General features: G+C 42.1%; 1 protein-coding gene across 12 annotated transcripts in view; it reads left to right on the top strand.

The window, feature by feature from the left end:
* MCTP1 (multiple C2 and transmembrane domain containing 1) overlaps positions 1–25230 on the top strand; it is a 272517-nt gene that overhangs the window by 21883 nt on the left and 225404 nt on the right. For 7 of the 12 annotated variants that reach the window (XM_066988617.1, XM_066988618.1, XM_066988621.1 and 4 more), the window contains exon 1: positions 14357–14524. The exons of 1 other annotated variant lie outside the window; for it this stretch is intronic. In XM_066988617.1, coding sequence (XP_066844718.1) covers positions 14372–14524 — 153 coding nt within the window. In that variant the 5' untranslated portion in view covers positions 14357–14371. Of the gene's footprint in view, positions 1–11338; positions 11802–14161; positions 14324–14356; positions 14525–18128; positions 18862–25230 lie in introns of those variants that run through there. 4 more of the 12 variants (XM_066988619.1, XM_066988626.1, XM_066988629.1 and 1 more) reach the window with 4 other exon arrangements.

Raw genomic sequence — 25230 nt, forward strand, 5'->3', positions numbered from 1 at the left:
ATTCATTTGAAAAACACCAGTTCTCCTGTATAATTTCTAGTCATTGTTAGGCCGTACTTCTGCTGAAAAGAAAAATGATTCTTGGAAAATCCTGTAGCTGATCCAAAGGATGCTTTGCTGCCTTGCAATTTTAATCTGAAGAGATACATTGGCAGTCCGTGGCGCTAGCAGTGATTGCAGAGAGATTTTATATATAAACATGAATTTTTCTTTTAATGCAACTAGTGGTTTAATGAAAGAGCAAAACGGTAATGGAGAAAAATGAGGACTTTTCTCAACAGATCAACAGATTCTTCAGATAATCATAAGCTTTAGTCAGTTACTGGCAACCTTTGTGTTCTGTATGTGAAGGAAGAAGACTCTGTTACATGGGAAATACCTTTTGGAGCAGCTGCTCCAGCTGCCTATTAAAAACGTAGCATGGAAGGAGAGAAACCTGGTGGCAGGAGGGTGACACAGAACAGGGGATTGCAGAGTCACATCCAGGACATGCAGCACCCCCTTGTGCAGCTGGAGCTGCTGGCTTGCTATGGCCCCGGCGAGACTGGGTCTGTAAAGCATCACTTGTGGAGCTCCTTCTTGGAGCCAGCACCTTGGGGAGGAGGATAGCAGAGATAATAATAAAAAGGATAGCAAGGTAACCTTGCATCCCTTCACACGGGCCTCCCATTAGCCTGGGGTGCTGTCTGTGGGAGCTACAGGGCTTTTTTTTTTTGCTTTTTTTTTTTTTTTTTTAAATCTCATAAGGCACGAGAGGGATGCTAACATACCAGAGCCGGAGTTACCTTCGTGGCTATGGCCGGTGCGTGGGGCAGGGGTGTTTCCTCCCCGTGCCTTTCCTCCTGCCCTCCTCTGCAGCAGCAGGACCACGCGGGGAGTGTGCTCTTGTACTGCGTGGCATCACGCGTGGCACGATTGCCCAGCGCTGAAGGTTTCACGGTATGACGAGTGTTTCTTCAGAGCTGTCTGCATCTGCAGCGCCTCGGGGGATTATTTCAGAATGCAAAAGAGAACCCGCGTTCAAAATCTTCGGGAGTTCCCGCTTTGCGCAATCCCTTCTGGCTGTTCCAAGGCCTGACGTTTTTTAAGCAATTTCTTTTGTTTACTGCAGGGGCTGAACGGTTTCCTTCCTGCTCGCTGGTCAGAGTTGCCTTGTGGCACTGTCTGCCCTGAGGTGGGACGTATTCTTCTGGACCACATCTGATTTTTGCATGGGAAGTTTTGAAAAGGGCCTCATGGGGAAATGGGGTTGGGCAGGGGCTGGGTGTAGAAGAGGAAAAGGCAGAGAAGAAAAGAGCCAAAAGGAATTATTCTCGAGTTTCTTCCCTCTAGATTTGTTGGTATGTTCTCAGCTCTTCGCCCCTCCCCTGGGATGCCTGCCTACAGCAGAGTCTCTCAGTATGGGATCAGAAACTGATTTTTAGAAGAAATGAGATGGCACAGGCATCTCTGTGGGAGGCTAGAATAGATTTTTACATGGTTCTAGTAGTATGCTCTGATTAAAAAAGCCATAAGATAACTGAATCCTCATTACAGTTTTTAACTTTTTTTTTTTTTTTTTTTGGGGGGGGGGATACTATCCCCATTTTGGAGGAACCCATATCCAGATTCACAAAACTACCTCTGTTAACCCAGACTTCTGTCTTTGCCTCTCGGTTACTTCAGGCCTTCAGAATTCAAGTCCTGCTGTGTGATGTTGCTGTCACGGGATCAAGCGGCTGGGACGATGATTCCTGCTTACCCTGGTGAATTCCTCACACCCGGGGCACCCCAGCCCTTAAGTCTGCATTGTAAGAGGAGTTTGCAGGTGAATAGGCAGCCGTACGTTCTGGCAGCTCCTGGTTTGCTGAGGCCTCTCCTTCAGCTGGAAATCAAGCTGTAAGTTGAGACTGCTTTGAGGAACAGCATGGCTGGTGTGGCTGGCAATAGCTGTGAAGTTAACAAGCGGTGTGAAGCTATCTGCAAGTCCTTGGTCATGCTGACCCTGTAGCACATTCTGCGTGCCGGTCAGGACCTGGCCTTAAAATTTCCTTCACACGCAGAAGCCATTTTTGCATGAATTTGCATTTTCTGGGGGTGCTGTTTACATGGATGTTACCGGCCTGTGGTCTAGCCACTTTGTATGTGCGTGCAGGGTATAAGTTGTTAAAGACGTCCTGGGGAGCACACCTTTACAGTGCTCACGGGCTGGGAATTGCCAGGTTCCTTACAAAAACGGAGCATACCTTCTTAGAAACATTATATAAACCGAGTCACAAAACTAGAGGTGCTTTTCAGAAGACCAGATGAATTGGATATAAAGACGATTACCTAGAAACATGCAGACCAGAAGTGTTGTTCTGTTAGGACGTAGATTTAGACTTACAATAACCACCGCACGCGTTGAGAGTGCTCAAAGAACTAACTTGGGGGGGGTGCGGGGGGAGTAATCATGCACTGCTTGTGTAGTGCAATCTTGTGCAGCCATCCTAGGGCGTTCAAGAATGACTCATGGTTTTTTTGAGTTGCAGGCTTAGAAACTGAGAGTGAAACAGATGTTTTATTTTGGATGCGTTCTGAGGCTTTTTTTGGACTTTCAGGAAGCATTCATTTCTCCATTCTCATTTCATTTCAGAATCAAAAGCATTGCATTTTTAATAAACATGTTTTTCTTAAATTAAAAAAAAAAGACTCTTTTTAACCTAAGGTTTAATATTTCACTGTGATGTATTGATTCTTGAAGCTCTGAAGAGACGCTGAGAATATTATGAGACCTTTGCAATCATTAAATACACCAACATTAATGAAGGATTAGATCGTACGGTGCTATAAAACTATTGCATATGATTATGTTAGAAGTGTCTGAGAAAACCCAAAGCTGTTAGGTTCTGTATTTGTGTGGTTCTTGAGTTTGTTTTTTTTTTCTTATTTGTTTGTTGCTTTGTATGTTGTTTTCTTGTTGTTGTAATTCACTGTTAGCTGGTGGTTGGTTTATGTATGTTGGCTGATTTATCTTAAAGCATGAAATGACTTTTTTAGAAAGAGAACAGAAGGAAAGCTAAACATGAACTATTCACATTGAAGTAATTAATGAAAAGATTTATGGGGGAAAATGAAACAAATGTTCAACTTTTTTTGTTTTTTTCTTAAATAATGCAAAGATCACGCTGCAGCCATACATAACAATAATGTGAGCCACAAGGAAACACAAACCATAGAGGGATACATTTATTTATGCTATCCCAGCATTAAGGGAAGTGTTGTATGGGTGTTTATTACATAGCCTGTATTTAATCTCTGTGCTGGCCGAGTTCCTTTAGTACTTAGCTCTGTGCAGATAACACAAATAAATGTGTGGGCCTGTATACATGTCATGTATAATGCTTCTTATCATTGCACACTTAGTATGTAGTCTACACATGCAGTGTAAATTGACGACTTGTAGATATGTAGGCTCTGGTAAGCCAGAATAGTGGTCACCACAGAAATGAGAGCCCAGATATTTGCTATAAGCCTTTAAGCTTCAGGATTTTTATTTAATTATAAGTTTTTGATGACTGGTGTCATGCAAACCTTTCTTTAGGTCTGAATGGCTATCCGTTGCTTGGAGCCTTGTGGGTTGTTAGGATAGCTAATGGGTCTGGTGTTACTTGGATAAGACCCTGTTTGTTACTTTATAAAGGATCATAAACAACTCCCTGTGCCCCCTGGTTTTGCTGGACAAAGTAAGAGCATAACAGACAGTATCCTAGTTTATAATTTCAGGCTAGCCATGCTAGGCATTACTCTTCCCAAAACTTTTTGGGCTGTCACCTTTTCTCTTTGTTTCTGTAATCCTGCTTCTGCCATAGGCCTGCAGCCCCGTGCAAATCAGTTCCCAGCTTCTATGCTTGTGTTCAACCTAGTCATGTGGCATTTGTCATCAGTCCCTAGAATTCTGTTTTTCACAGTTCTGGCTAACAAATATCTAACTCCTTTATCATTTAACCAGAGTAAGCGTTGCTGTCACATCTGCAACTTCACCAAGGCTTGTGCCTGCATGTAGATCATGCCCTGTTGAGACCATGCATCATTCAGCATGGCATTACCATATGCTTGGAAAGGCAGGGAATGCTCAACAAAACAAGTACCCTAAAGAAAAAAAAAAAAAAAGCCTACTTCCATAAACGGAAAAATCACGGTGAATTTACAAGGATTTACGCTGTTGGAAAATGCAGCCAGCGAGGTTACTAGAGCACATTTTATTTTACGCTTGCGATGGGCTGAGGATGTTTTCATGGGTCAGTTAATGCAGGTCAGCTAACAGCCATTTATTAAGCCACAGCAAGTCAAAAATACGTAGTTGTGTTGTCTGTGCATCTGTGAGAAGAGAGAGGTGGAAATGGGTGTCCTCTGTACCTCAGAATACATCCACACAAAGTGCTGCTTCTGCTATGTTATTACGGATGTCTGAATTAATGTCACGTCTGTGTAAGCAGGTGGTAAGAGGCTAGAGGCACCAGGAATAACTTGTTTTAATAGAGAAGTGGAGCTGCTTGCCTAAGTGGCTGATGTAAACTCCTTTCAATGTGCCCTTCACCTGGTTCCTTTCCTCCCCCTCACTCCCAACAATTGTTCAGAAACCTCATGCAATGGAAAATAATTGAATATTTTAGATCTTAAAACCTTTAGAGACTACTCCATAGACGATGGTGTGCATTTAGGCCCAGGGCTGGATGCAAGAAATGTTGCTGTTTGTAGCGATCAGATGTTTAGCTGAAGATTTTGGGGCTATCTCAAGCTTCCAAGGTGGTGACTTTTCTGTTGTTGTTATTTTTGTGTGGTTGGTTGCAGCCATCATTTTATTTTTGAATGCCTTCATTTATTTTTCATCAGCTTTATCTTTGCTGCTTGCTGAATATAAGAAGGGTAGGAAAAAGTTTTGGATGCAGTAAAGTGAAAGCTGAATTTCTCAACCTACTTCATGTGGTCTCTTTTCTAGCTTTCAAAACCTTATTTTTTTGGTATATTGGTATATTTTTGGTATATTTTAGAGGTGTATTTCACCTAGTAAGTTCTAGCATGGTTTGAGAAAAGGCCTATGAGTATACTAGTTTGCATTGTGCCTGTGATACAAAGCTGTTTTTTCTTTTTTGTGCAGACTCATTCTGAACCACAAAGAAGTTGCAGGCAAGGAATGTTGTTTTTTAAAAATAAAAGTAAATCTTAAACTTTTCTTCAGACATAATAATGTAAAATTTCTGTAGCTATCTGTAGTGCCTGATAATGGGCTTCCTCTATCAGTTGAGTCAAAATGTTTGTATTATTGTCTTCCTTTCAAGGTTAAGATGGTTTGCAGGCCCTCAGACATGAACAGATTTTTCACACAGTAGAAAAAGGATGATAATGCCATGTTTCTTATTTTAGTTGATACCAGCTGGCCATGAGCAATTTTTTGTGTGTATCCTAACTGAAACTAGCAAAACAGATATCTTAATGAACCAGGTCAGCTGGAGGAGCTGATTAGGTCATGTTGCTCTTTCTGGATTAAGCTGTTTGTTCAGTAGAACAGGTGTTTTTGCCAGTGGTTTTGAGCAATGTTACCTGACCTGTAAATTGAGAAGTATTTTCACTTCAGGTTCACTAGTTATAAGTCTGGAGGGGATGGTTTTTTCCACTTACTTTGCAGGATGTATATATATATAGTGTGTGTGTGTGTGTATATATATATATATATATATATATAGTGTGTGTATGTATACCTTGCCTGTGTTTGCAGAGTAATGAAAATCGCCATGGGGCTGGCTGTGGTTGGTTGCTTTCTATAAATGCTGCTGCACTATTTCCAGCACTGGAAAATAATTGTCATGCTTTACAACGTGACAGTTGACTGTGACTGCTGTACTCCCTGCATTGGTACGTGGCGATCACGGAGGCTGTCCGTATTGTGTCCATGAGCACGCCTTGTCCGCTGCCCAGCTATTTTTGTCGTGGGTGGTGTGAGTCCAAGGGGCCAACTCTTGCTTCAGTCCGTCCATCCGTGGAAAAGCAGTAAGGTGTCTTGGCTAATCCTTACACTACTCTTTAGACACGGCAAGGTGGGAACTGGCCAAAACACCTTTTCTGTCTTAATCCAGACGGCGGATCTCTGGATCAGCAGAGCAGGGCGTCGGGTGGTTTGGTTCTGCTGGGAGTTGGAGGTGCAGGCACGGGTCGGGCAGCGTGGCTCGTCCGGGTGAGTCTGGAGGTGGCCATTACAGGGTGAAAACATCCATTTACTGTGATGCCGTTCAGTGCAAGCTCCTGTTTGGGGTGGGAGAAAAGTCCTGCCTCCGAAAGGACCCTCCGAGTGCTTGTGGGCACGGCTGTACGGCTGCTTATTCTGCAGTGGCAGTCGTGCTGCTGAACTGGTTGCTGTGAGCTCTCCTATTGCTAGCTGTGCTCCGCACGTCCCAGGAAAGGTAGGGGTGCAGAGCTCCTGCGTTACTTCAGTCGTGGCCTGCCACATCCGTGTCTCCAGATAAACGAGACCTGTGGGGACTGGGCTGCCTCTCTGCAGGTGCAGCCAGGGCTCGGCTGAGTGCCGGGACAGTACGTGTCCTGTAGGGACAACAGGGGAGAAATTTCGGAGGCACAAAATCTAGGGCACCCTCTGGGAATGGCACATCACAGGGCTTGCCTTGACGCAAGTGTGGGACTGCCTTGGAGGGGGAACAGGACGCAATAACCAGGGCAGCCTGACAACTGCAGAGTGCTGCTTTTCTGCTGAGGAAAAAAACGGTGTTCAAACCAACTTTATAGCAGGGCATTTGACATCGTCTTTTAACTTGCTCGCTGGTTTCAAGTTCGAGCTGTAGTTCCTCACTTTCCTCCAGGCTTCCCAAGCACGTGGCGCATTTCTGGGTGTCAGCGGGGAGCAGTGGGGTGCAGAGCTCCCCCTTCCCCTCTGAGCTGGGGCTCCTTGCTGGGGGGAAGGTTTCAGGGCTGGCAGAGCACCCGCTGCTCACACACCACCGCCGCTGCTCCCGACGTGCCCTGGACCCTCGTGGTGTTCAGCAGGGGCAGATTGCAGCTGGCGCTTTGCGGCTGCGAGGGCACTCCGTGGTACAAAACGCATGGCAAAGCCCATGCTGCAAGTGCTGGCACTTGCTCACCTTAGCACACTTCTCTGGTGCAAATCCATCGCAAATAACCAGCTCAATTCCAATGGCAAGCAGGGGTTAGCAGCGCTAGCTTCGCTTGCCCTGGGAAGAAGACGGATGCAGTTATCGGATGTGGGAGAAAGTATCCAGCGGGCGGCTTGCCAGGGCCGAGCGAGCAGGAGTTGAGGATAAGAAGTCTGCTTCGCCGAGGAGTTGTAGCGACGCGTCCTTTTCCTGATAACTGCACGCATCTGTGTGCGCTTGTTTGACTTTGCTTTTCCTCTCAGATCGCACCGGCTGTGTTAAATCCTAGGCACCCAGCTGTACAGATGTCGCCCATGTTTTGCTGTTTATTCCCCTCGCCCGTCTGGATGGGAACATTGTCCAGAGCAAGCTTAGTTAAAAAAAAAAACAAACCAGCAGAATCCTTGGGAACCCTTCTGGCTTTGATAGACTGCAGTTTGAACATATCCCACCTGTTTGTTGTAGCCATAGCATGCCAAACCTGTACGGTCTGGATTTTCAGGTAATTCAGGCATTTCTGGCTGTACATGAGTCCTTTCTGTTCATTTCATTACAATTGCAAAGTTACAGGAACGGTGCTTATGAGTACATACTATTAACCAAGGCAGGAGACAAAAGTGGTTGTGATTTACTTTTTTTTTTTTTTAAATACTTTTTAACAAAGCAGCTGGTGCCGTTAAGGAAAGTCAGACATAGGTCTGCATGGTGCAAACCAGAAAAAAAGCAACACCCTCAACCACAAAACCAGAAAATGCACTGCAAGCGTGCGAGTGAACCACCATAAGGAAGCTGAGGATACTGCTTGTGAAATCCAGGTAAAAAGATACCTACGAAGCAAGGAGGGTTCTCTCCTGAAGGTGGGAGCACCGCCAGAGCTGTCACCGCTGCCTCCAGGCTTCTGTCACCTGTCCGTGCCCTGAGGGACAAGCGAAGGTGTGGATGGCGATGACAAAGTGCCAGTGAGTGCCTTTTTTTGCAAGGATGAACCGCTTTTTGGAGGCCAGACTGTGGGGTTCAGCAGCTCCCTTTGGTCATCCCTTGGTTCTTCTCACCAAACGGCTTGGGCTCCTGTTCAAGGTTTAGCCTTGTCGGAGGGGTGCACGGAGCAGGAATCCTACAGCAATGTTCGTTATGTTCGTTAGTCAATATGGCTGCAGCACGTTCTGTTTTGGAGCCAGAGATTAAAGAAGAAGTTTTGCCTGTGCCGGCAGCATTACCGGCATTACCTGGTGGGCACGGCCAGCATCTCATCCGCCTCAGTATATGTGGAGCAGCCGAATCCTCAGCAGCCAGAGACGTGTCTCATGAACTCTTTTCGCATGCCCTTCCTTTACGTAGGTGACAAGTGATGACTGGGCAGCCCCGTGTTGAATGATTAATGTAGAAGACTATCCAGCTCATGCCAGCCTGGACCTGCTCTAGCGGGTGCTGCCCACAGCTCTTCTCGTCCGCTGCCCCAGGGGAAGAATTTTAACCCTTCTGTCACGCAGCGCATCAGTGTGTGGGCAAACTGAGTCGGATACACGCTTCGTAAACGTAATTCTGAAATTTCCACGTTCGGCCTGGTCATGTGTCAGCGTTTGCCTACTGTTGAGCTCCATCTGGGCAGCGAAGACTCTGCAGTTACTATTAATGACGCTTATTTTCTTTTAGTACGGAAACTTGTAATTAGCACGATTTAGCTAAAAATCTGGTTGATGATCTCAGTTGCACCGAGACTTGAGATTGGCTGATGGTGTGATCTGACTTCGGAAGTGATTTGGCATGCTGGTGCGCTCCCAGGAAAGCAAGAGATGTTCCTTGTTTAGGAAGAATATATTTTATTTTTTCCCCTTGTCCCTGGAAGACCAAAGGGGGATTGTATTTGTATTCTGGTGGATTCGGCAGTGGTTGCCCAGAGGGGGCTGTTTGCTTGGATACTGCACCTCAGATGAAGGGTTGCTGGTCTCTTTTTGGCTGTAGGGACCTCGTGTGGTCAGGGAGCAGGCCAAAGCGATGCTCACGTAGCTGTCTCTCATCGGAGCTTCACACAAGGCTGAAAAATTCTGCAGCAAAATTCTGGTTTGTAATATTAAAAAAAAAATTAAAAAAATCTGTCTCTGCCAAAATTGGGTTAAAATCTCGCGTTCTGCTCTGGCAGCGCTGAGCACTGGCGGGTGTGGAACAGTCGCTCTCGGTTCTTCTCCTGGACAGAGGAGTTCAGACGTTGCGGCATCGAGGGGAATTGCTCCCTTTGATTTGCAGGAAGGCAGTGCACGGAGGAGAGCTTCTCCTGGCTGCCCTTAAGAGTTTGAAGGGGAAAGCTAAAAATAAGATAAATTCATAACAAAAAGGGAAAAATGAAAGACTTTCATAGCTTCACTTTAATTTCCACTGTGCTTGAGTAAGAAGCAGAAACCCACAGAACTGGCGCCACCGATGAATGAGACAGCTAATTTGACACTGCGGGTTTATTTTGTGTTGTAGGACACCTAAATAAAGACACGAGATTGACTTCCCATATACCACAATCTAGTCAAGATCTAGGTGCAAGAAATAAATGAAGGAGTTTATAGAGAAGTAAGACAATGGTTGCTTTTTATTGAAGTGTCAACAGGAAGAATATATATATTTTTTAAATCAAATAGTGCCCTGTAGTACTGGAAAACAGATAAAATCAAAGACCAGAAAGTTCTGTCATACCCCCAGTATTATGAATTATTAAATTTCTGGAGGAAATAGAAAAAAAAAATGAAGAGAAGTCATGTACTTCAAAATAAATTCCTAAAAATAAGTATGTGGTATGCTGATTGTCTTGTGAGCCCAAGAGGAAAAAATGATTTTAAATATCAGAGAGAGTAGGGTGGTGTTTTTTCTTTTCTTTCCCCAAGCATTTTCTTAAATGCTAGGAAGCAAAGTTATTACCAGTTGATGTTGCTGAATTATTTAGATCTGCAAACACAAGGAAAAACACCTATTCTTAGATTTTAAGTTGTTTGGCTATTATGAAATACAAAATAATAATTAAAAATTAAAAACAAAAACAAACACAGTAGATTGAAACCTGTCGAAAGCAAGAAGATATCACAGAGGCAGGAAAAAGTGTGTGCCCTAAAATTCAGTGTGTTATTTTAAATATGGTAACAATTCTGAATGTACTCTCCCTCCATGCCGTAAATTCGTAAAATCTGATACTGACATAACATTAAACCTGTTGGAAGAAATGAGAGATGTTTTGCATGTGTATATATATAAAAGCAAAGGATTTCAAACATGACTAGGCTTTTTGAATAAGATGTAAATTATTTTAGAATGTTGATATGCAAAGTAATGTTTTCTTACTACTGATTTACTACTTTTTTTTGAGCTCTAAAACAAATGGTAAAGATTTTTTGGATTTTTCCACTAATGTTTTAAAAACCAAACAAACTAAAAACCCTCCACCTCCTCCACCAGCCAAACCCACCACGACTAACAACAAAAAGCAGGTATTCCAGCTGTCCCCTGATACTTATGCTTTTAAAAGGCATTTGGGACCCTGAAGTCTGGGACATAAAGCTGACCAACAAAACCAGCCGCTCTTAAACTGGGAGTACCTGTCAGATTTCCAGTACTGCTTCCCTTTGCCTAAATTTCTATTTATATCAGCTCGGATCTATGTGAGTTGAGTCACTGTCTGTGAACACTTTTTCCAAATGGATGCCGCTTAGGTCTGTGATCCTTGTGTTTTTGAAGCTTTAATAAAGAAATAAATATATATAATAATATTTTTAAAATGCCCCCTGTGCAGCTTATTCAGAAGTCGTGGCAAGAGGTCCCAGTGCAGCAGATTTGACATCAGAGAGTACCCAAAAGTGCTTTACTGATCTGTCCTGTAGAGCTCGGTGTCCTCCCTTTAATGAGGAGGTGGTGGCTGTGTGTGTGCCTGTGCTGACAGAGCACTTGGCAAGGTGGAATTCTGGATCAGAAAATTAGAGTTGTATTTGCCAAGGTTTCCTAACTGTCTGCATCTTTGCATTTGGGTGAGCTGTTCTGGAAATAAACACTTTGCTTCAGCCCAGCACTGCAGGTCGAATTTTGCTTTTTTGTCAGCTGAGAGAAGTGGAAATACAGACTGATTACCACGTATATGCTTGTTTATGAAGAGCTTTTTCAGGGGTGTTGTTCCCGGGCTATATTTTCTTTTTCTTATTGTGTTTTATGTAAGGTATGTAAGGTATTAAAAAAAAAAAATTAAAAAAATGCAGGGAGCTTCTCACTGACTGTGAGACTGGGCTGCACCGTGTCCGAGCTCCGTCTCCACACTGGGTGGCTTGGCTCTCTGGCCAAGCTGAGCTTGTTCGAAGGTCACAGCTGCTGTTGATCAGCCAGAACTTTACAAGAAGTCAGATCTCTGCTCGGACCGCAAATGGCAGAGCTCGTTCGTGCTTTGGTCTCCAGAAAAACACTGCCTGAGCAGCGCTGGGTGCGTGTTTGTAAATTCCGATTCTGCAGGCTCCAGCTAATCTCGTTGTTTTGTCCAGCCTGCAACGATAAAAAGCCTTCTCCCGGCTGCAAGTGCGACCATGGAGGGAAGAAGCTGCTTGCATGCCCCTTGCATGAACGTGTACGGACGCCTGCGTGGGTCCAGAGGTATCGGCGGGGCTCTGCAGAAACGTATGAAGAAGGGCTCCTTGATGAGAGCAGTAAGTGATTGGGGTGGGTAAGCCAAAGGCAGCGCGACGTGCTTCGGGTCGGAGCCTGTGCGAGTGCCCTGCCTGCCCGGCACGGCACCGCTGCCCGCACGCTCTGCGAGCGGGCTTCGTTAGCAATCCCTTCCCTGCGGGCTGCCTTCCTTTTGTCTTTCGGTCTCTTCTCCCGTGCTCTTCCCATGGGGTGAGGAGTGGTGGTGCCTGTGTAGGTCCCTGGAGCACTGTCAGGCTTTTCTGGTGGCGGAGAGGGGATGCCGGGGGTAGGCAGGGGGCTGATGGGCGTGCTGGGGAGCCTGGGCGCTGTCACTCCCCAAAATCACTCGAGCAAGTCGTACCTTTCTGCTCCCATTCCTGTGATAACGGTATGCCGTACTCATCAGTGTCACAGTGGTAGTGATGAGTTGCTTATAAACCACCGATTTCTCTATCAATTATCGCAGCTTCAGCAGTAAGATCTGGGCCTGGGCTAACCAGCGCGAGTATTTCTGCTTGTTCTCTTGGCGGCTCATCCAGCTGAAGCTAAATTCAGCTCCCTCCTTGAGCTACCTGCTTTCATGCTAATGTGTGTTAAATCTCGGCCAGCTGCAGCCACGGAAAGGCAAAGCACACCTGCAGCGGGGATCGAGCCAAGATTAGGAGACTTGATGCTGCTTTTGGAAAGCTGCGTTTTCTTGTTTAAATAATACCGAACTTCGCAGTTATCTAAAATGCAGCGCACTAAAAATTTACTACGCCAGGTGCCTGAAGTGGAATAGTCTCACAATTATCATCTTCACTTAAATAAGGTAATTCCTCCACAGCAGAAGTTTAATTTCTGATTTTGACCTCAGGCTAGTCATAAAAATAAATGACTCCAGCACATACAAAATTTTAAGCGTATAAGGTAGGAGCTACACAAATCTGTATTCTGGTGCCAAACAATAGCAGGGCCTTGTTTCTCCACTCCCAGAATTATTTTTGATCCTACAGATCCGAAACACAGCAGGCGTATTCTGAATCTCTGTTAAATATATAATTAATGAAAACAGTGAATTTCATTGAATTTCCATAGCTGATGTATAGTCAGAAGGCAAATATTTTTATGCCTGTGCTGCTTCAGAGAAATTTTGATTCTGCATTTTTAACAATAATTTACAAGTAGTTTACATTAAACATAAACTTTATTTAGTATCTTTCAACAAATATGAATTGCTTTTCAGAAAGTGTGTGTGTTCAAAGGTACAGCTTGTATTTAACATGTGTAATGACTTGGACTTTTTCAGACTTTTTTGAAACGGGGTACTTCTGTTTATTTCAAGAGTAATGCAGTGGTGGGATAAAATAATTCTTCAACAGAAGTTATTTACAAGGCAAATTCTTCTAAAGAAACAGTAATATTCAGTTTTGGGAAGGAAGATAATCCTTCCATAATTTCTTATGGTGCAAGAATACCACAAAAACGTATATACTTGTCTTTATGTTACTGATTTCTAAATAATCTGTCATATCACAGAATTAGTTTCTGAAAGCAGATCTGTTCCAGATGCTGCCGGTTCATTTATATTTATATTCTTTTTCTTGTAGCGTGCCAAAGATACAGTCAGGATGATATTTGACTTTTTAAGTGTCTTCTTTATCTGAGTTGACTGATTATATGATGCATTAGTTATCTCATAATTACACGTATTTTGCAGTTTCAAAAATTCGATCAGACAGTTGGAAACAAGTAGAGCAAATGTTTGGCCAACTTCTAAGAAAAAAGAACAAAATCTATGTGTTGGAAATTTAATATGCTTTGCTAGCAGTGATCCTACAGTTTCCGTATCTCTCATGCTTAATTTTAAAGACTTTTTTTTCACAAGTTACAGGTTACAAATATTCTGTATGAAGCACCGCTCAGTCTCCCTTGCCAGATGTTTTGGTGATTAGTGACAATGGGTGACTACAGTACCCTGTTGCCTGTAGGGAGAGGCTCCGTTTCTATTATGTTTTGTTTGGGTTTGTTCACTAGAAATTGTTGTTAAAGTCTCTGCTGCTGTGAAATAGGCTGTAATGTATTCACCAGTGGATTTATGAGTACATCCATTCCATGCAAACTTGGCAGCTAGGCAAATTCTTTGAGAGGTTTCTGGCCTTTCCAGGTGTGCTTTTTTTTTTCCTTTTTTTTTTTTTTTCTCCCCCCCCCCCCCCCCCTTGCAATCCTTACAGAAATATGCATATGTATTGGTATGTTTGCATGCAGGTGTGTGAATAAAGTCTATCTTCATTTGCATACTTCCCTGTTAAAACAGAATGAATTTGAAGGCTCTCTCCAGTTATATGGCTCTGGAAGAGCCTACTCTAAATCCTTTATCCTCTCAGTGATGCTTTCCGTGTTTTCAGTAGCTATTTTCTGTGCCACAGTCAAACTCCGAATTTCTCCTGTGCAGTCAGCAATGGAAACCCTTTCTCAGGGAACCGAGGAGGAAGGTGTGCCACGAGCGAAACCACGAGAGCACTGAAATACCCCACCGTCCTTCTCCGCCTGTTTTGGTGATGCCTCTGTGCAATGTAGGTGGCTGTGCTCTGTCCGTGTGTTGCGTCTCTTCAGCCGTGGCCATGTGGGGGCATTACCTTAAGGATCCAGGACAGGCTTGCAGCAAATGCTTGCTTTCCTCATCATCGCTTTACATTAAGCAAGGGACGGGGAGAAGAGGTCAGCTTGCTGACTCTCAGAAACTGTGTGGATCTGGTAGGGAGAAACCGTGTCAGGTAGGCAGGTTTTAAATCAGGGTGTGATTTGTCAAAATCAAAACTCGGCAGTTTTAGTACAGCAAGCAAACTCCGTGTTTATGTCTGGTAAGGTACTTGCCAAGTGGGAAAATACTTGTACAGGCAAGATGCAACAGTAGTAGTGATGGAGAATGTTTTCAGCTAGCTCTTTACTTTTCTCTTTTGTTGGACATAAAAAATGTTTTAGAGAGACAGGGGAAAGCTTACACACGTGAGTAAGTTGGTATTGTTTCAGCTGTATTTAATGGCATCATTTATATAATAATTTTGAAAGAAACTCTATTATATAAGTTACGCTTCTGCATCCTAATGATCTGTTTAACTAAACCTACTAAAAGTCTTTGAGAGAAAACAGGTATTTAAGAGCAATTACAGAGCAATTCTATATTGCCTGTCACTTGATGATTATCACTACTAACATGATGTACTCTCAATTGCTTTTTTGAAAGAGGAAAAATTATTTCCTGTATTATAACTGTAGTTCTTGAAAATATTTTGAACATGGTTTTTCAGGTAACTGTAAAGACACAAATCAACAGATAGACTGTTCTTTGTAACCGAGGAACAAAATATTAATCTAACTCAGTAAACTGCAGCTGTAAGTCCTGTGGAAGAATATGGGACCGCCACTGGTATTTTAATCTAACCTCTGTTCTGTTATTGACATCCTCTGCTTCTAGCAAGTGAAAACATGATTTTTTGTTTCGTTTTTATTTATTTATTTTAATGGTAGTTACAATGGCATTTTATAAGTGAATGACAGTGCTTTTTACTGGTAATGGTTTGGTTTGGAACTGCCATACTGTAGCAGTACTTTAATAAGCACCAGTAATTAATTCTTACTGTCGTAAAGTTCTGTCTTGTCAAGTGCCAACGGTAAGCAGATGACAGAAGGCGTTGCCTAACAGGCCACTGAAATCTTCAGTGAGAGTAAGGCGGTGTGTACCTAAAAACCAGTGCCAGCTAGCTGCATGTGCTACCTGGTTTCTTCTATGCAGACGAGTTGTTTGATACCCTGTAGTTGTGGGAATTCAAGTTCTGTGGGTATAAATGCTGACATTTTCTTCTTTGTTCCTGATTTCTTTTTAAAAATGGAAATAATTATAAGAATATCTGAAAAAACATCTGATAGAAACCTGTCTGCAAAGTAGTCCTTGAAGTATTCTGATGAGACTATTAGATAAATTAATATGGTTCGTAAGAATGTACAGAAAGGTCTTTTGAACTAGTTAAAAGTACCTGAGGGATGAATAGATGAAAATCACTTGGTCCTTAAAATTTGCAAGCAAATTTCCTTCTACTTTTATGCTTATTCAACAAGATTTTCTTTCCCTATATATTTTGTTGGCTAGGGGAAGTAAGCACTGTTTCACATCTTAGGTTGTCACAAATGCTGTGCTTTGCCTTACGTTTGTATAGATGCACGCATATTTGTATATATCTGACTTGCTGAAAATTTTTAGAAACTCATGATGACCAGATTTAGTCAGTAGTGAACATGCACTTGTCTAGGTACCTACTGCGTTTCATTGCTTCGGACTCTGGTTTGGTTGTTTTTTGGTATGCTATTTTAGTTTTTGGATTAATTTTTTTGGTTGGATGATATTTGGCGTCTTAGTGTAATGTCAGTGGTCTTGTGTGGATGGCCCAGTCACTGGCTGCTGTGTTTTCTGAGCAAATGTTGTATGGGTAGCATCCAGTCTCATCGGTAGGCTAAGGAAATTCCAATTTACATTGTCTCTAATTTTCATTTATGTCTGGTTATTTTCTTTGAGTCCTGCAGTCCTGACATGCTGCTCTATACCCTGGTACAAGTTTCACAACACTCAGTCCTCCATTCATGCTGAGATAATCAGGGTTTATTGAATATTTTTGAAAAGAATGTGACTGGAGATGAGGTAAAAAGGGATTAATTCCAGAAACTCTTCCAGGGTTTGACAACTGCAGATTTTTACAAGATGTTGTAAAAATGGAGGTGCATGTTTATTTAGGTTTGAGCCTACTTTTTCTTGTTGGAGATTAAGATTTGTCAGCATTTCAGTCTTAGTGTTTCTAGGGTATTTTTCCTCTCCTTTATGTTCTGTGTGCAGGAGGAGGCATTCTATTGTTATTACTATTTTTTACTAAGCATATACAAGGAATACAAATGCAAACCTGTGAATATCACCCCCATGCACATTTCACACCGAGCACACGCTACCCCTTTGGGTAGTTGCAGGCCACTGCCCGAGTCTGGCTCACCTTTGCTTTTGTGGAGGGAGCTGTAAATTTAATTATTCATAATCAACAGCTTTAGCGTGAGGTCTAGATAAGTGTTAGCTTTAGTCATTTGATGAATTATGAAAAATGCCAATTAGGGCAACTGTGTGCAAAGAACCGCAGTAGACTTTTTTTGAATGTGTCGAAATGTGTGTGCAACATGTAATGTTGGAGTTCACAATTTGGTATTGATGGCCTGTATCATTTTCTACTGTGACTGTAAGAACATTTTCTCATTAGAGATCATAACTAATATGAGGTTTGTAACGTAGCTTGTCATAATTTTATTTTTGCCTGGGAGCAGAAGGTGGCCTAAATTATGTATGTTCTAGTGGCTGCTGAAACACAAAAATATAAATTGTTAAAGAGAAATCTATACGAGAATTAATGCTGGCAGTGGCCAAATGTTGACACACAGTTCTCCTGGCAGGTATTGTTATTCAAATGAGAATGAAAGAAACTTAGTGGCTTCCTATTACGAGTCTGGTATATTCAAGTACAGTAGATGCCAACCGAAGTCTGCAGCTGGTGCTTCTGTTGGCAGAGATCTAGCAGTATCGTTCAAGCATTTCAGGAAAGGAAGGGGTCTTCAATGCTTATGCCCGGGACGTCTCTCAAAAATGCTGTCGAAATGTGTAACCTTGTAGTTCAAGGTTCAGTCCTCTCCTTTTATATCCGCTGCACCAGGACGTACTTTGCGGAGCCATCTGCCACCTGCCCACCTGCGGCGTACCGAAGCAGCTCCGGACCAGCTTCACGAAGCGCTGTGATCAGGAGGAGGCCTGGGGTGACAGGTTTGGGGCCAGGGGAGGTGGGCGGCAGAGCCGTGATACCTTGCTTTGGGGCTGGTGATCCTGTGCTGGAGTGGGAGATTTAAGGCATAAGTCTAGCCTTCGTCTTCCGTGCCTGTGACAGCATTAGAGGGAGCTGGTCTAATAGTGCACAATTATGTCTAAAGATTTTTTTGAGGCACAGTATCATTAAAACTCATGTTAAAAATAGTCATGCACAAAAAATAGTCGTTTTCTAGCATCACTGAACAGAAATATTTCAACAGAAGGTATTGAGGGCATCCCATCGAAGGCTTTTCAACACTTTATTTAATGATTTAGAAATAAATACATTTGCTGTTAATGAAATTGGCAGACAACAGATTGTGGAAAGACGTAGATGACAGTTTGAGTGACTTCACACAGTAGCCTCAAAACAAAACAAAACAACAACACTTCCCAAGTACAGTCAAAACTGGAACTTGTCTATACACTGAGGGGTGAGGAGTGCAGATCTGACCTCAACGAAAGTGGTATAGAAACCTGGAAAGGAGAAATTATAAAAGGGACCTAGAGGTTTTAGCAAGCAATTCAAGCAGAGCGCCTAGTGTAACATCACAGCAAAGTGAGCTGAAGTGGCCTTGAGATTTATAAAACTGAAAATCGTGACTGCAAGGAGAGCTGGTTTTACTTCTGATGTCCTTCTCAGCTGTGCCTCACTCAGAACATTGCGTGCAGCATCTGCGTTTTTAGGAACATGTTGAAAATTAGAGCCTTGGGTTGTCAGAAAAATGATTTGCAGGCTGAGGAAAATGTCAAACAGAGAAAACCTTAAAGTTCAATGTGCTTAGCTTACCTAAAAGAAGGTGGAGAATGGTTTTAATCCAGGAGCACCTCAGCAGAGCAAAGAGGATATCTTCGGTAGATTTTTTCCTGGAGGACTACTCGTGGTGCGAGCAGGGGAAAGGGAGTCAGTGAGCAGGCGAGAGCCTGCTCGTGGAGCGTTACATAAAACTAGGCACGTCAATCAAGTGGTAAAGAGAGATCTCTGCTTTTGGTTCTGGTTATGTAAGGCCTGAGAAGCTCGTTTCTAACTTAACAGGGTGATTAGCTTTGAGAACGGCTTGCCTAGGTGCACAGCAGGCTTGCCATCTTTTTGCATCTGGAAGACGTTTGTCTGCAGAGCCTGATGGGCATGGTGGCAGGCCAGAGCGCTTCGGAGTGATCGCAACCGTCAGCATGGATCATTCCGTAGTCCTGTCAAGAACACGCTCTGAAATCTGGGGGGTAAGTGAAAACTTGTGGAAACCTGAAAATATCTGAAAATCTTTTTTTTTTTTTCCTGATATTTTTTATTTTCTAATGGTTACACCATGGAGCTTAGAGACTCAGACCACGCTCACTTGGTCTTTTTTCATGAGTTGTATATTATATTGTACATATTCCTCTCCAGAAAGCACACAGTATCCCTAAGCAAATGTTAGTGGTCTTTTGAAAAGGCTTTCTTGTCTATACATTACATTTTTCCTGACATTTCTGAAAAGAATTTACATGTAGCAGTGATGGGGCTCGCACGACTTTTTTTCGTGGATGCCAGTGTGGCACTTTTGACTGATCTTCCTTAAATGAGCAGACAGCATTTAATCATATAATTTGTACACCCAAGTCAGAAGTACTTTAAAGCAAAAGAATTCTTTCTGTACAGTAAACAAAATAGTTATTTAGAGCGATGGTTAAGTCATTCTGCATTTACAAGTGTAAGAACTTGAATTATGAAATATATCAGTCTTTTTTTAATTTATTCATGTGTATTTTTTTTTGACATTGAGGTATTGCGCCTGTGTTCAGAACCTCGCAGAACTGAGCTATAAGAGGATGAATTTCATGTTCTCGTAAATGGATTTGTTTACCATTTGTGTTCATAAATCCCTGAAACAAAGGCATGCTGAACTTCAGGGGAAACGTGCCTTCAGTAAGCACCTAATTACAGCTGTGGTTGTAGTTGAAGCGTTCTTATCTTAACAAAACAGAGGAGTGCGGGAAAGAGTAAAGTGAACGTGTAACACTGAAATGACACTACTGCTTTTTACAGAAGGTGAAACCAATTGGCATACAGAATGCCTGAGGGTAGTATATTTTGTAGGACAGAAACGCTGAAATGCCAGACTAGGAGGTACCACCTGAATGCAGTCCTTTATATGGCTTAGGACCATGTTCTCTGACTACATTCAGGAGCAAAGAAGCTACCTGTAAAATGAGGAATGTTTTAGTGTTTAGCAGGATGTGCAGAGTGGTTTGGCCAGAGAAACATTCAAGTAAATTCACGTACTTTTCTGACCACAACAAGTGGGAGAGTGTTCTCCTGTGTCTTCAAGCACGGAAGCATAGGCTCTGAAAACTGGCTATAACTCTGTTTTTACATTCAGAATCACATTCAGTATGCAAGTAATTTTTAAATTTACAAAAAAGGGGGTTTGTCGTTAGTCAGCATCTTACTGCCTGTAGGTGTGTATAGGTAGCGGAGTTGAAGGAGGATGATCCATGTTGATGTGTGACAGAATGAGCGGTGTTCTACAAATACTGCTTCTTAAGAAGCATTTCCATCTGTCATTTACTGAGTAATTTTATACATATTAGTTTAATTTTGCCTTTCATTCCTGCATGTTTTACAAAGAAGAGGCAACAAGTTTGGTAGCTGAGGTATTTCAGGCAAAGCCTTGTTTTGTTGCTGAAGTCCTAACAGATGTGAGGAAACACAGAGCAACATCCTACAGAATTAGTGGGTTTGTTTGCTTGTTTTGTAAAGCTAAACAGTTAATAACAGGAACAGGTAAAAGCAAAATAAAGATATGCCAGAAAGCTCCATCTTCAGGTGTGACCTATTGTCTTTTGTTCTACTTATGGTGTCCAATTTAGGCCTGATACTTTTGCTAGCACGGGGATTTTTTCTGGCTCGTACGAGGCATGTTTTTGAAGATGTTTGGGAATTCATCATAAAAAAAAAAATGAGCTAACTGTAGACAGTTAATGCTTTTGAAATGATCTCCTAACTGAGTAGTTCCCTTCTGTGTGTCCCTGCCTGTGAACAGAAGCTGCAGGACTTTGGAGACATCCGTCCCATCTTTTTTCAGGAGTGGCTTCATCCGCTAGTAGATCCATTTGTAAGGAACTCTAACAGGAGCCGTTTTAGAATATGTTCCTGCAGTGGCCATCGTCTGTTCTCTTCCAGTGTCTACCACCTGTAAAAATATAATGCGTGAGTTTCATACGGTTCCTTTGTTAGCCCTAATGTTAGAGGATCTCACTGGGATTGCCGTGACTGCTTTTGCCAGGTAAGGCAACCCGAACACTTTTCCACTAATTTCAGTCCACAGGTATTTTTGTAGTTAATCAAAATTTAAAGCAGTCTGTCCTACGTTTCCTTTCTGCTTGTTAAGAAAATGGAGCTGTGGTACAATACCTTTTAACTCTCAGTTTATGCCACGGCAGTTGCATACAACTGTAATTGCCTAAAATTTTCTTGAAGAACTCTAATTCCAAAACCAGTCTGTTTTATTTTGTGTCCTTCCTTCTGAAATGTAAGCAGACTTAAGAGACTTCCCATTGTTTGGCCTGGTGTATACTTGTTGTAAGTTAAACAATATAACAAATTCTAAGCATCTGTTTTGATATGTTTCTGCATTTTCTGGGCAGTAGCTATTCTGCTTTTCAACTTGCATTTAATTAATTTTATGCCTCTAGAGCAAAGGATTGAAAATAGCAATCCCAACCCCTTCCATGTCTTCCACAACTCATTAAACAGTTACAGTAACTGTTTTTAAACTACTTTTAGTATGTGTGTCAAGCTCACATTAAATCGTCTTTAAAATGTGTATGTGTGTAATGAACTTTGTCTATTCATAAACAAAAGCATCATGTATTCAAAATGAGTGGTATATTAAAAAAAAAAAAAAGCAGAGGTAATGCACCCCTGTACATTTAAATGATATTTAAAAATTCACGTTCTCTCAGGAATTAGGTTTAACCGAATATTTGATAAAGACTCCCCAGACTCATACAATGTTCTTCTCCAGTCAGTTCCTTTCAGAGACAATGCAGACTGGGAGTCTAGCTTCTAAGAGCAAGTATGTTTATTTTTAATATTATATACTTGAAAGCAGAGACTTGGAAAGGTTTATAAATGAATACCCTGATGTAATTCAGTGCTCGAGGAAGGAAAAAGTCCCGAAGGAAACTGGACTGGGGACAGTTTTATTCCCTCTGTATAGAAATGTGTACAACTAAGCTTAAATGGTTTCAAAGTTCAGCTCTGCTGAGTGCTGGCTGACACGTTTTATTCAGTATATGTTGGTGTTTTGCCTCTAATCAATTCAGTTCTTACTCAGAGCTTTTGGAACAGCCGTTTGCCAGGTATAATATATTGATATTTTATCTTCTTTCTTATGACAAAATCTTAGGTCCTTTTGTGGATATCTGCATCACTGGAAGCTTTCTAAAAAATTAACAAATTAACTGTATGCTTGCTGCCCATTATTTACATCACAGGTGTTATGTATGCATTTCAGCATAGAACAATACGAATCTAGAATTAAACACAAGTAGTTTGGATAACATATTAAAGAACGTGTCTGTGAGGTGTCAGAATTTAAGTATGAAAATGTGTCTTTGGCTATTGAGCCTTTTTTATTCTTTTATAGAATTCCTATTCTTGGCGTAGTTAATAAGTATCACTTGAGTTGTAGCATTGCTGCTTGCAAGCTAGCCATCAAGTTACATAGTGCCCTTCCCATCCTCCTAGGAAGAGTCTGCCTACCCAGAGGCGACAGCCCATGGCTTCTGCCTTTCCCTCTGCAGTGGAGTGCGGAGGAGCAGCAGATGACAGCTGGCAACATCTTTCTGATGCAGTCTGGGGAGGGGCTCAGGTGTGCTAAGATGAAGGTGATGGAAGAGTTTAGCTGGGACACGACGCTGGTTCCCAGAGGTCCTGAATAGTTATCGTGGTCAGCCCTCAAAGCACCTTGCTGGAAAACTTCTCATTTGGGAATGATGAAAAGTTGATGATTCGTAGGACCACTAACCAGGTGAACCATTGGGAATGTAGGACGTCTATTAATATGGTACAAAATATTAATATGGTCAAAAACGTGTGCAATTTCTGTTCACTTGAATGCTAACGCATAATATTCGTTCTCAGTAGATTGAAAAAAGGAGCTGTACTTGTAGCCCTGCTGAATAATTTTATTTACTCTTTCATCTCTTTTATTTACTCTTTCATCTCCTGCTGATCCCACTATTACAAATATATGTAGAGGGGAACCATACTGCTTTGCTGAATTAAAAAATACATATAGGCCTCTGCTTCTACAGGCATCACATCTCTGCATGCTTGTATTTTGTCTGTAAGCCTTGCAAGCAGTCATTTCTATGTACATGGGACTGCAGTGATCTCCTCCCCGTTGCTAGCTCTGTCCTGTTTTCATAGCTTACTTGAGCTTCTTTACATATTGAATCTGTTTTGGATCTAACTCTTGATGGGTCCAAATACAAACAGCTCTCAAGAATTTCCTCTTGTTCCCAGATGTCTTGGCTCTCTGACATACTCTCCAAGCTCACAAAGAAACTTTCCATGATGGCTAACCGGCCTCTCTCCCTAGAATGTGTGAAGGAATGGTTCATCCTCATATTACCATGTGAACTCCCAGCACACGCACATAGTAATACAAATATTAAAATGCATAATTACAACAAAAGCATTGTATACCGCCTGAGGCATGCGGGGATACATTCCTAAAGCTGTGAGTTCTCCCAGGAAATGTTTTAAAAATTCAGTTTTTGTGTTTATAACTTCCTAGTGTTATTTCAGGCTTGTTTTCTGATAAGGTGTTTCAAAAAAAAAAAACACCCCAAACCAGCAAACAAAAAAACATACACACTATTTAAGAGATGCAAAAAATGGGGGATACTGAATAGAAGAAACCTTTGTGAATTTTTTCAAGTATAGAAATCAAACTGACTAAAGGGGTTGCTTCACCTGCCACTGCTAATAAACTCTTTCAAAGGGAGATTTCCTATTCATCAGCAGCACTCGTGTGTCAGGAGATTACACCTTTCCAAACACTGCTGGGTGGGGTAAGAACATAATTAGCTGAAAGGCAGGAGAGCAGCAATTACTGACAGCGGGCCTGCATAAAAGTGATGGGAATAGGAGAAATAGCAGGGCTCGTTACCAATGTTAAAAATATACACAGGCTTCTAGGGATGATTAAAATAAGAAGTTATAGGGCTTAATATGCTAGTATTAACATTACTAGAACTTCAAAGCTGGGGTACAGACAATTCTTTGGTGTGTCTGCTGTGTGTCTTTGTCGCTAAAGGAGGCATGAAAATGCATGTTTGAGCTAAGGATTTACTTCGTTAGGAAAAACTTTACACGATTTTATCATGTTATATTATTTTCTTAGAAAGTATGATTTTTACAGCACTGTGTACTATTGCTCTCTAATCTTTTATTGTAAGAGTTGCTAAATATTTGTGGGAGCATGTCCTTAAATTACAGTTATTACAAGAAATGCATTGGTTTATTTTTTTAATCTAAATCAAGACTTTCAACTTTTCATTGTTCCTTGACAATGGTACTGTTACATCAAAACTGTTGTAAAGTTACAGTAGAGCAAAGTGCTAATTAATTTAGTTTATTTTTCATATACTCAAGATTGAAATAAGCTAGCAAAGGCTGAGGCTTTTCTTACAATTTTGTGTTTTGCAGAAAGCTTCTGCTTCCATTTCTGTCCTTTCCTGTTTGCTTTAAATGAGGAAAACATTGTGGGATCTGAGGCTTCTTAATCAGGAGTTTAAGATGAGAATGTGTCTCTTTTAGCATCATTTGCTGGTTACCTGTTACCTAGAAAAGCAGAGTTTTCTCAGAGGAAGAAGCTAATTCAGAAAGAAAAAGAAAGAAGAGAAAAGTACACATTTGCCTGATTTGTTTCTGCAAATCTATGTAGGGACTGATTGGTCCAAACACACAGATTACGTGTTTCTAATTAACTTGACTGACCGAGGTGGGGGTTACAGGTTCAGGTTCCTCAAATGCGGTTATTAAGGTCCAAGACCCTGGCTGCTCAGCAAACATCTTTATTGGCGAGGATGCTGCAGGGAGAGGAGGGAGGCAGCACTTCCTGCCGCTGCAGGGAGCTGGATGCCTTGCTTGCAGGGTTCCTGGAGCCGTGGATGCCAAATCACGACGGGCACTGCTGTCCCATACTGCTGGCTCAGGTTTCCAAATCTGTAGGAAGAATTAAGCGATTGCCCTCCTGCGTTAGCATCTACTGTTAGGTGTATTCCCGCTTAGCTGTCAGTTTATGTAAGGTCTCCTGAGGTGGTTAAATTTCTTCTTCTGTTGTGGAGGTGAGACCTGAACTTGTGCAAGGCTGTGCATTCCCCAGGCTGCTGAGGGAAAAAATAGGCATTGCAGTGTTGTTTCAAGATTGGCTTTGTTTCCCCTTTTTTTTTTTTTTTTTTATGACTCCCTCACTGTTGCTTCCCAGCACTTCCCACCCTGTTCCTTCAAGTACTTTCAAGGAGATGTCAGTCTCTGCAAGGATTGAGGCTTCTGCTTGTCTTCCTGTGCTTTTCTGCGGTAAGCGCAAAAAAGAC

This window comes from Anser cygnoides, chromosome Z (assembly GCF_040182565.1).
Source record: "Anser cygnoides isolate HZ-2024a breed goose chromosome Z, Taihu_goose_T2T_genome, whole genome shotgun sequence".
Classification (NCBI taxonomy): domain Eukaryota; kingdom Metazoa; phylum Chordata; class Aves; order Anseriformes; family Anatidae; genus Anser; species Anser cygnoides.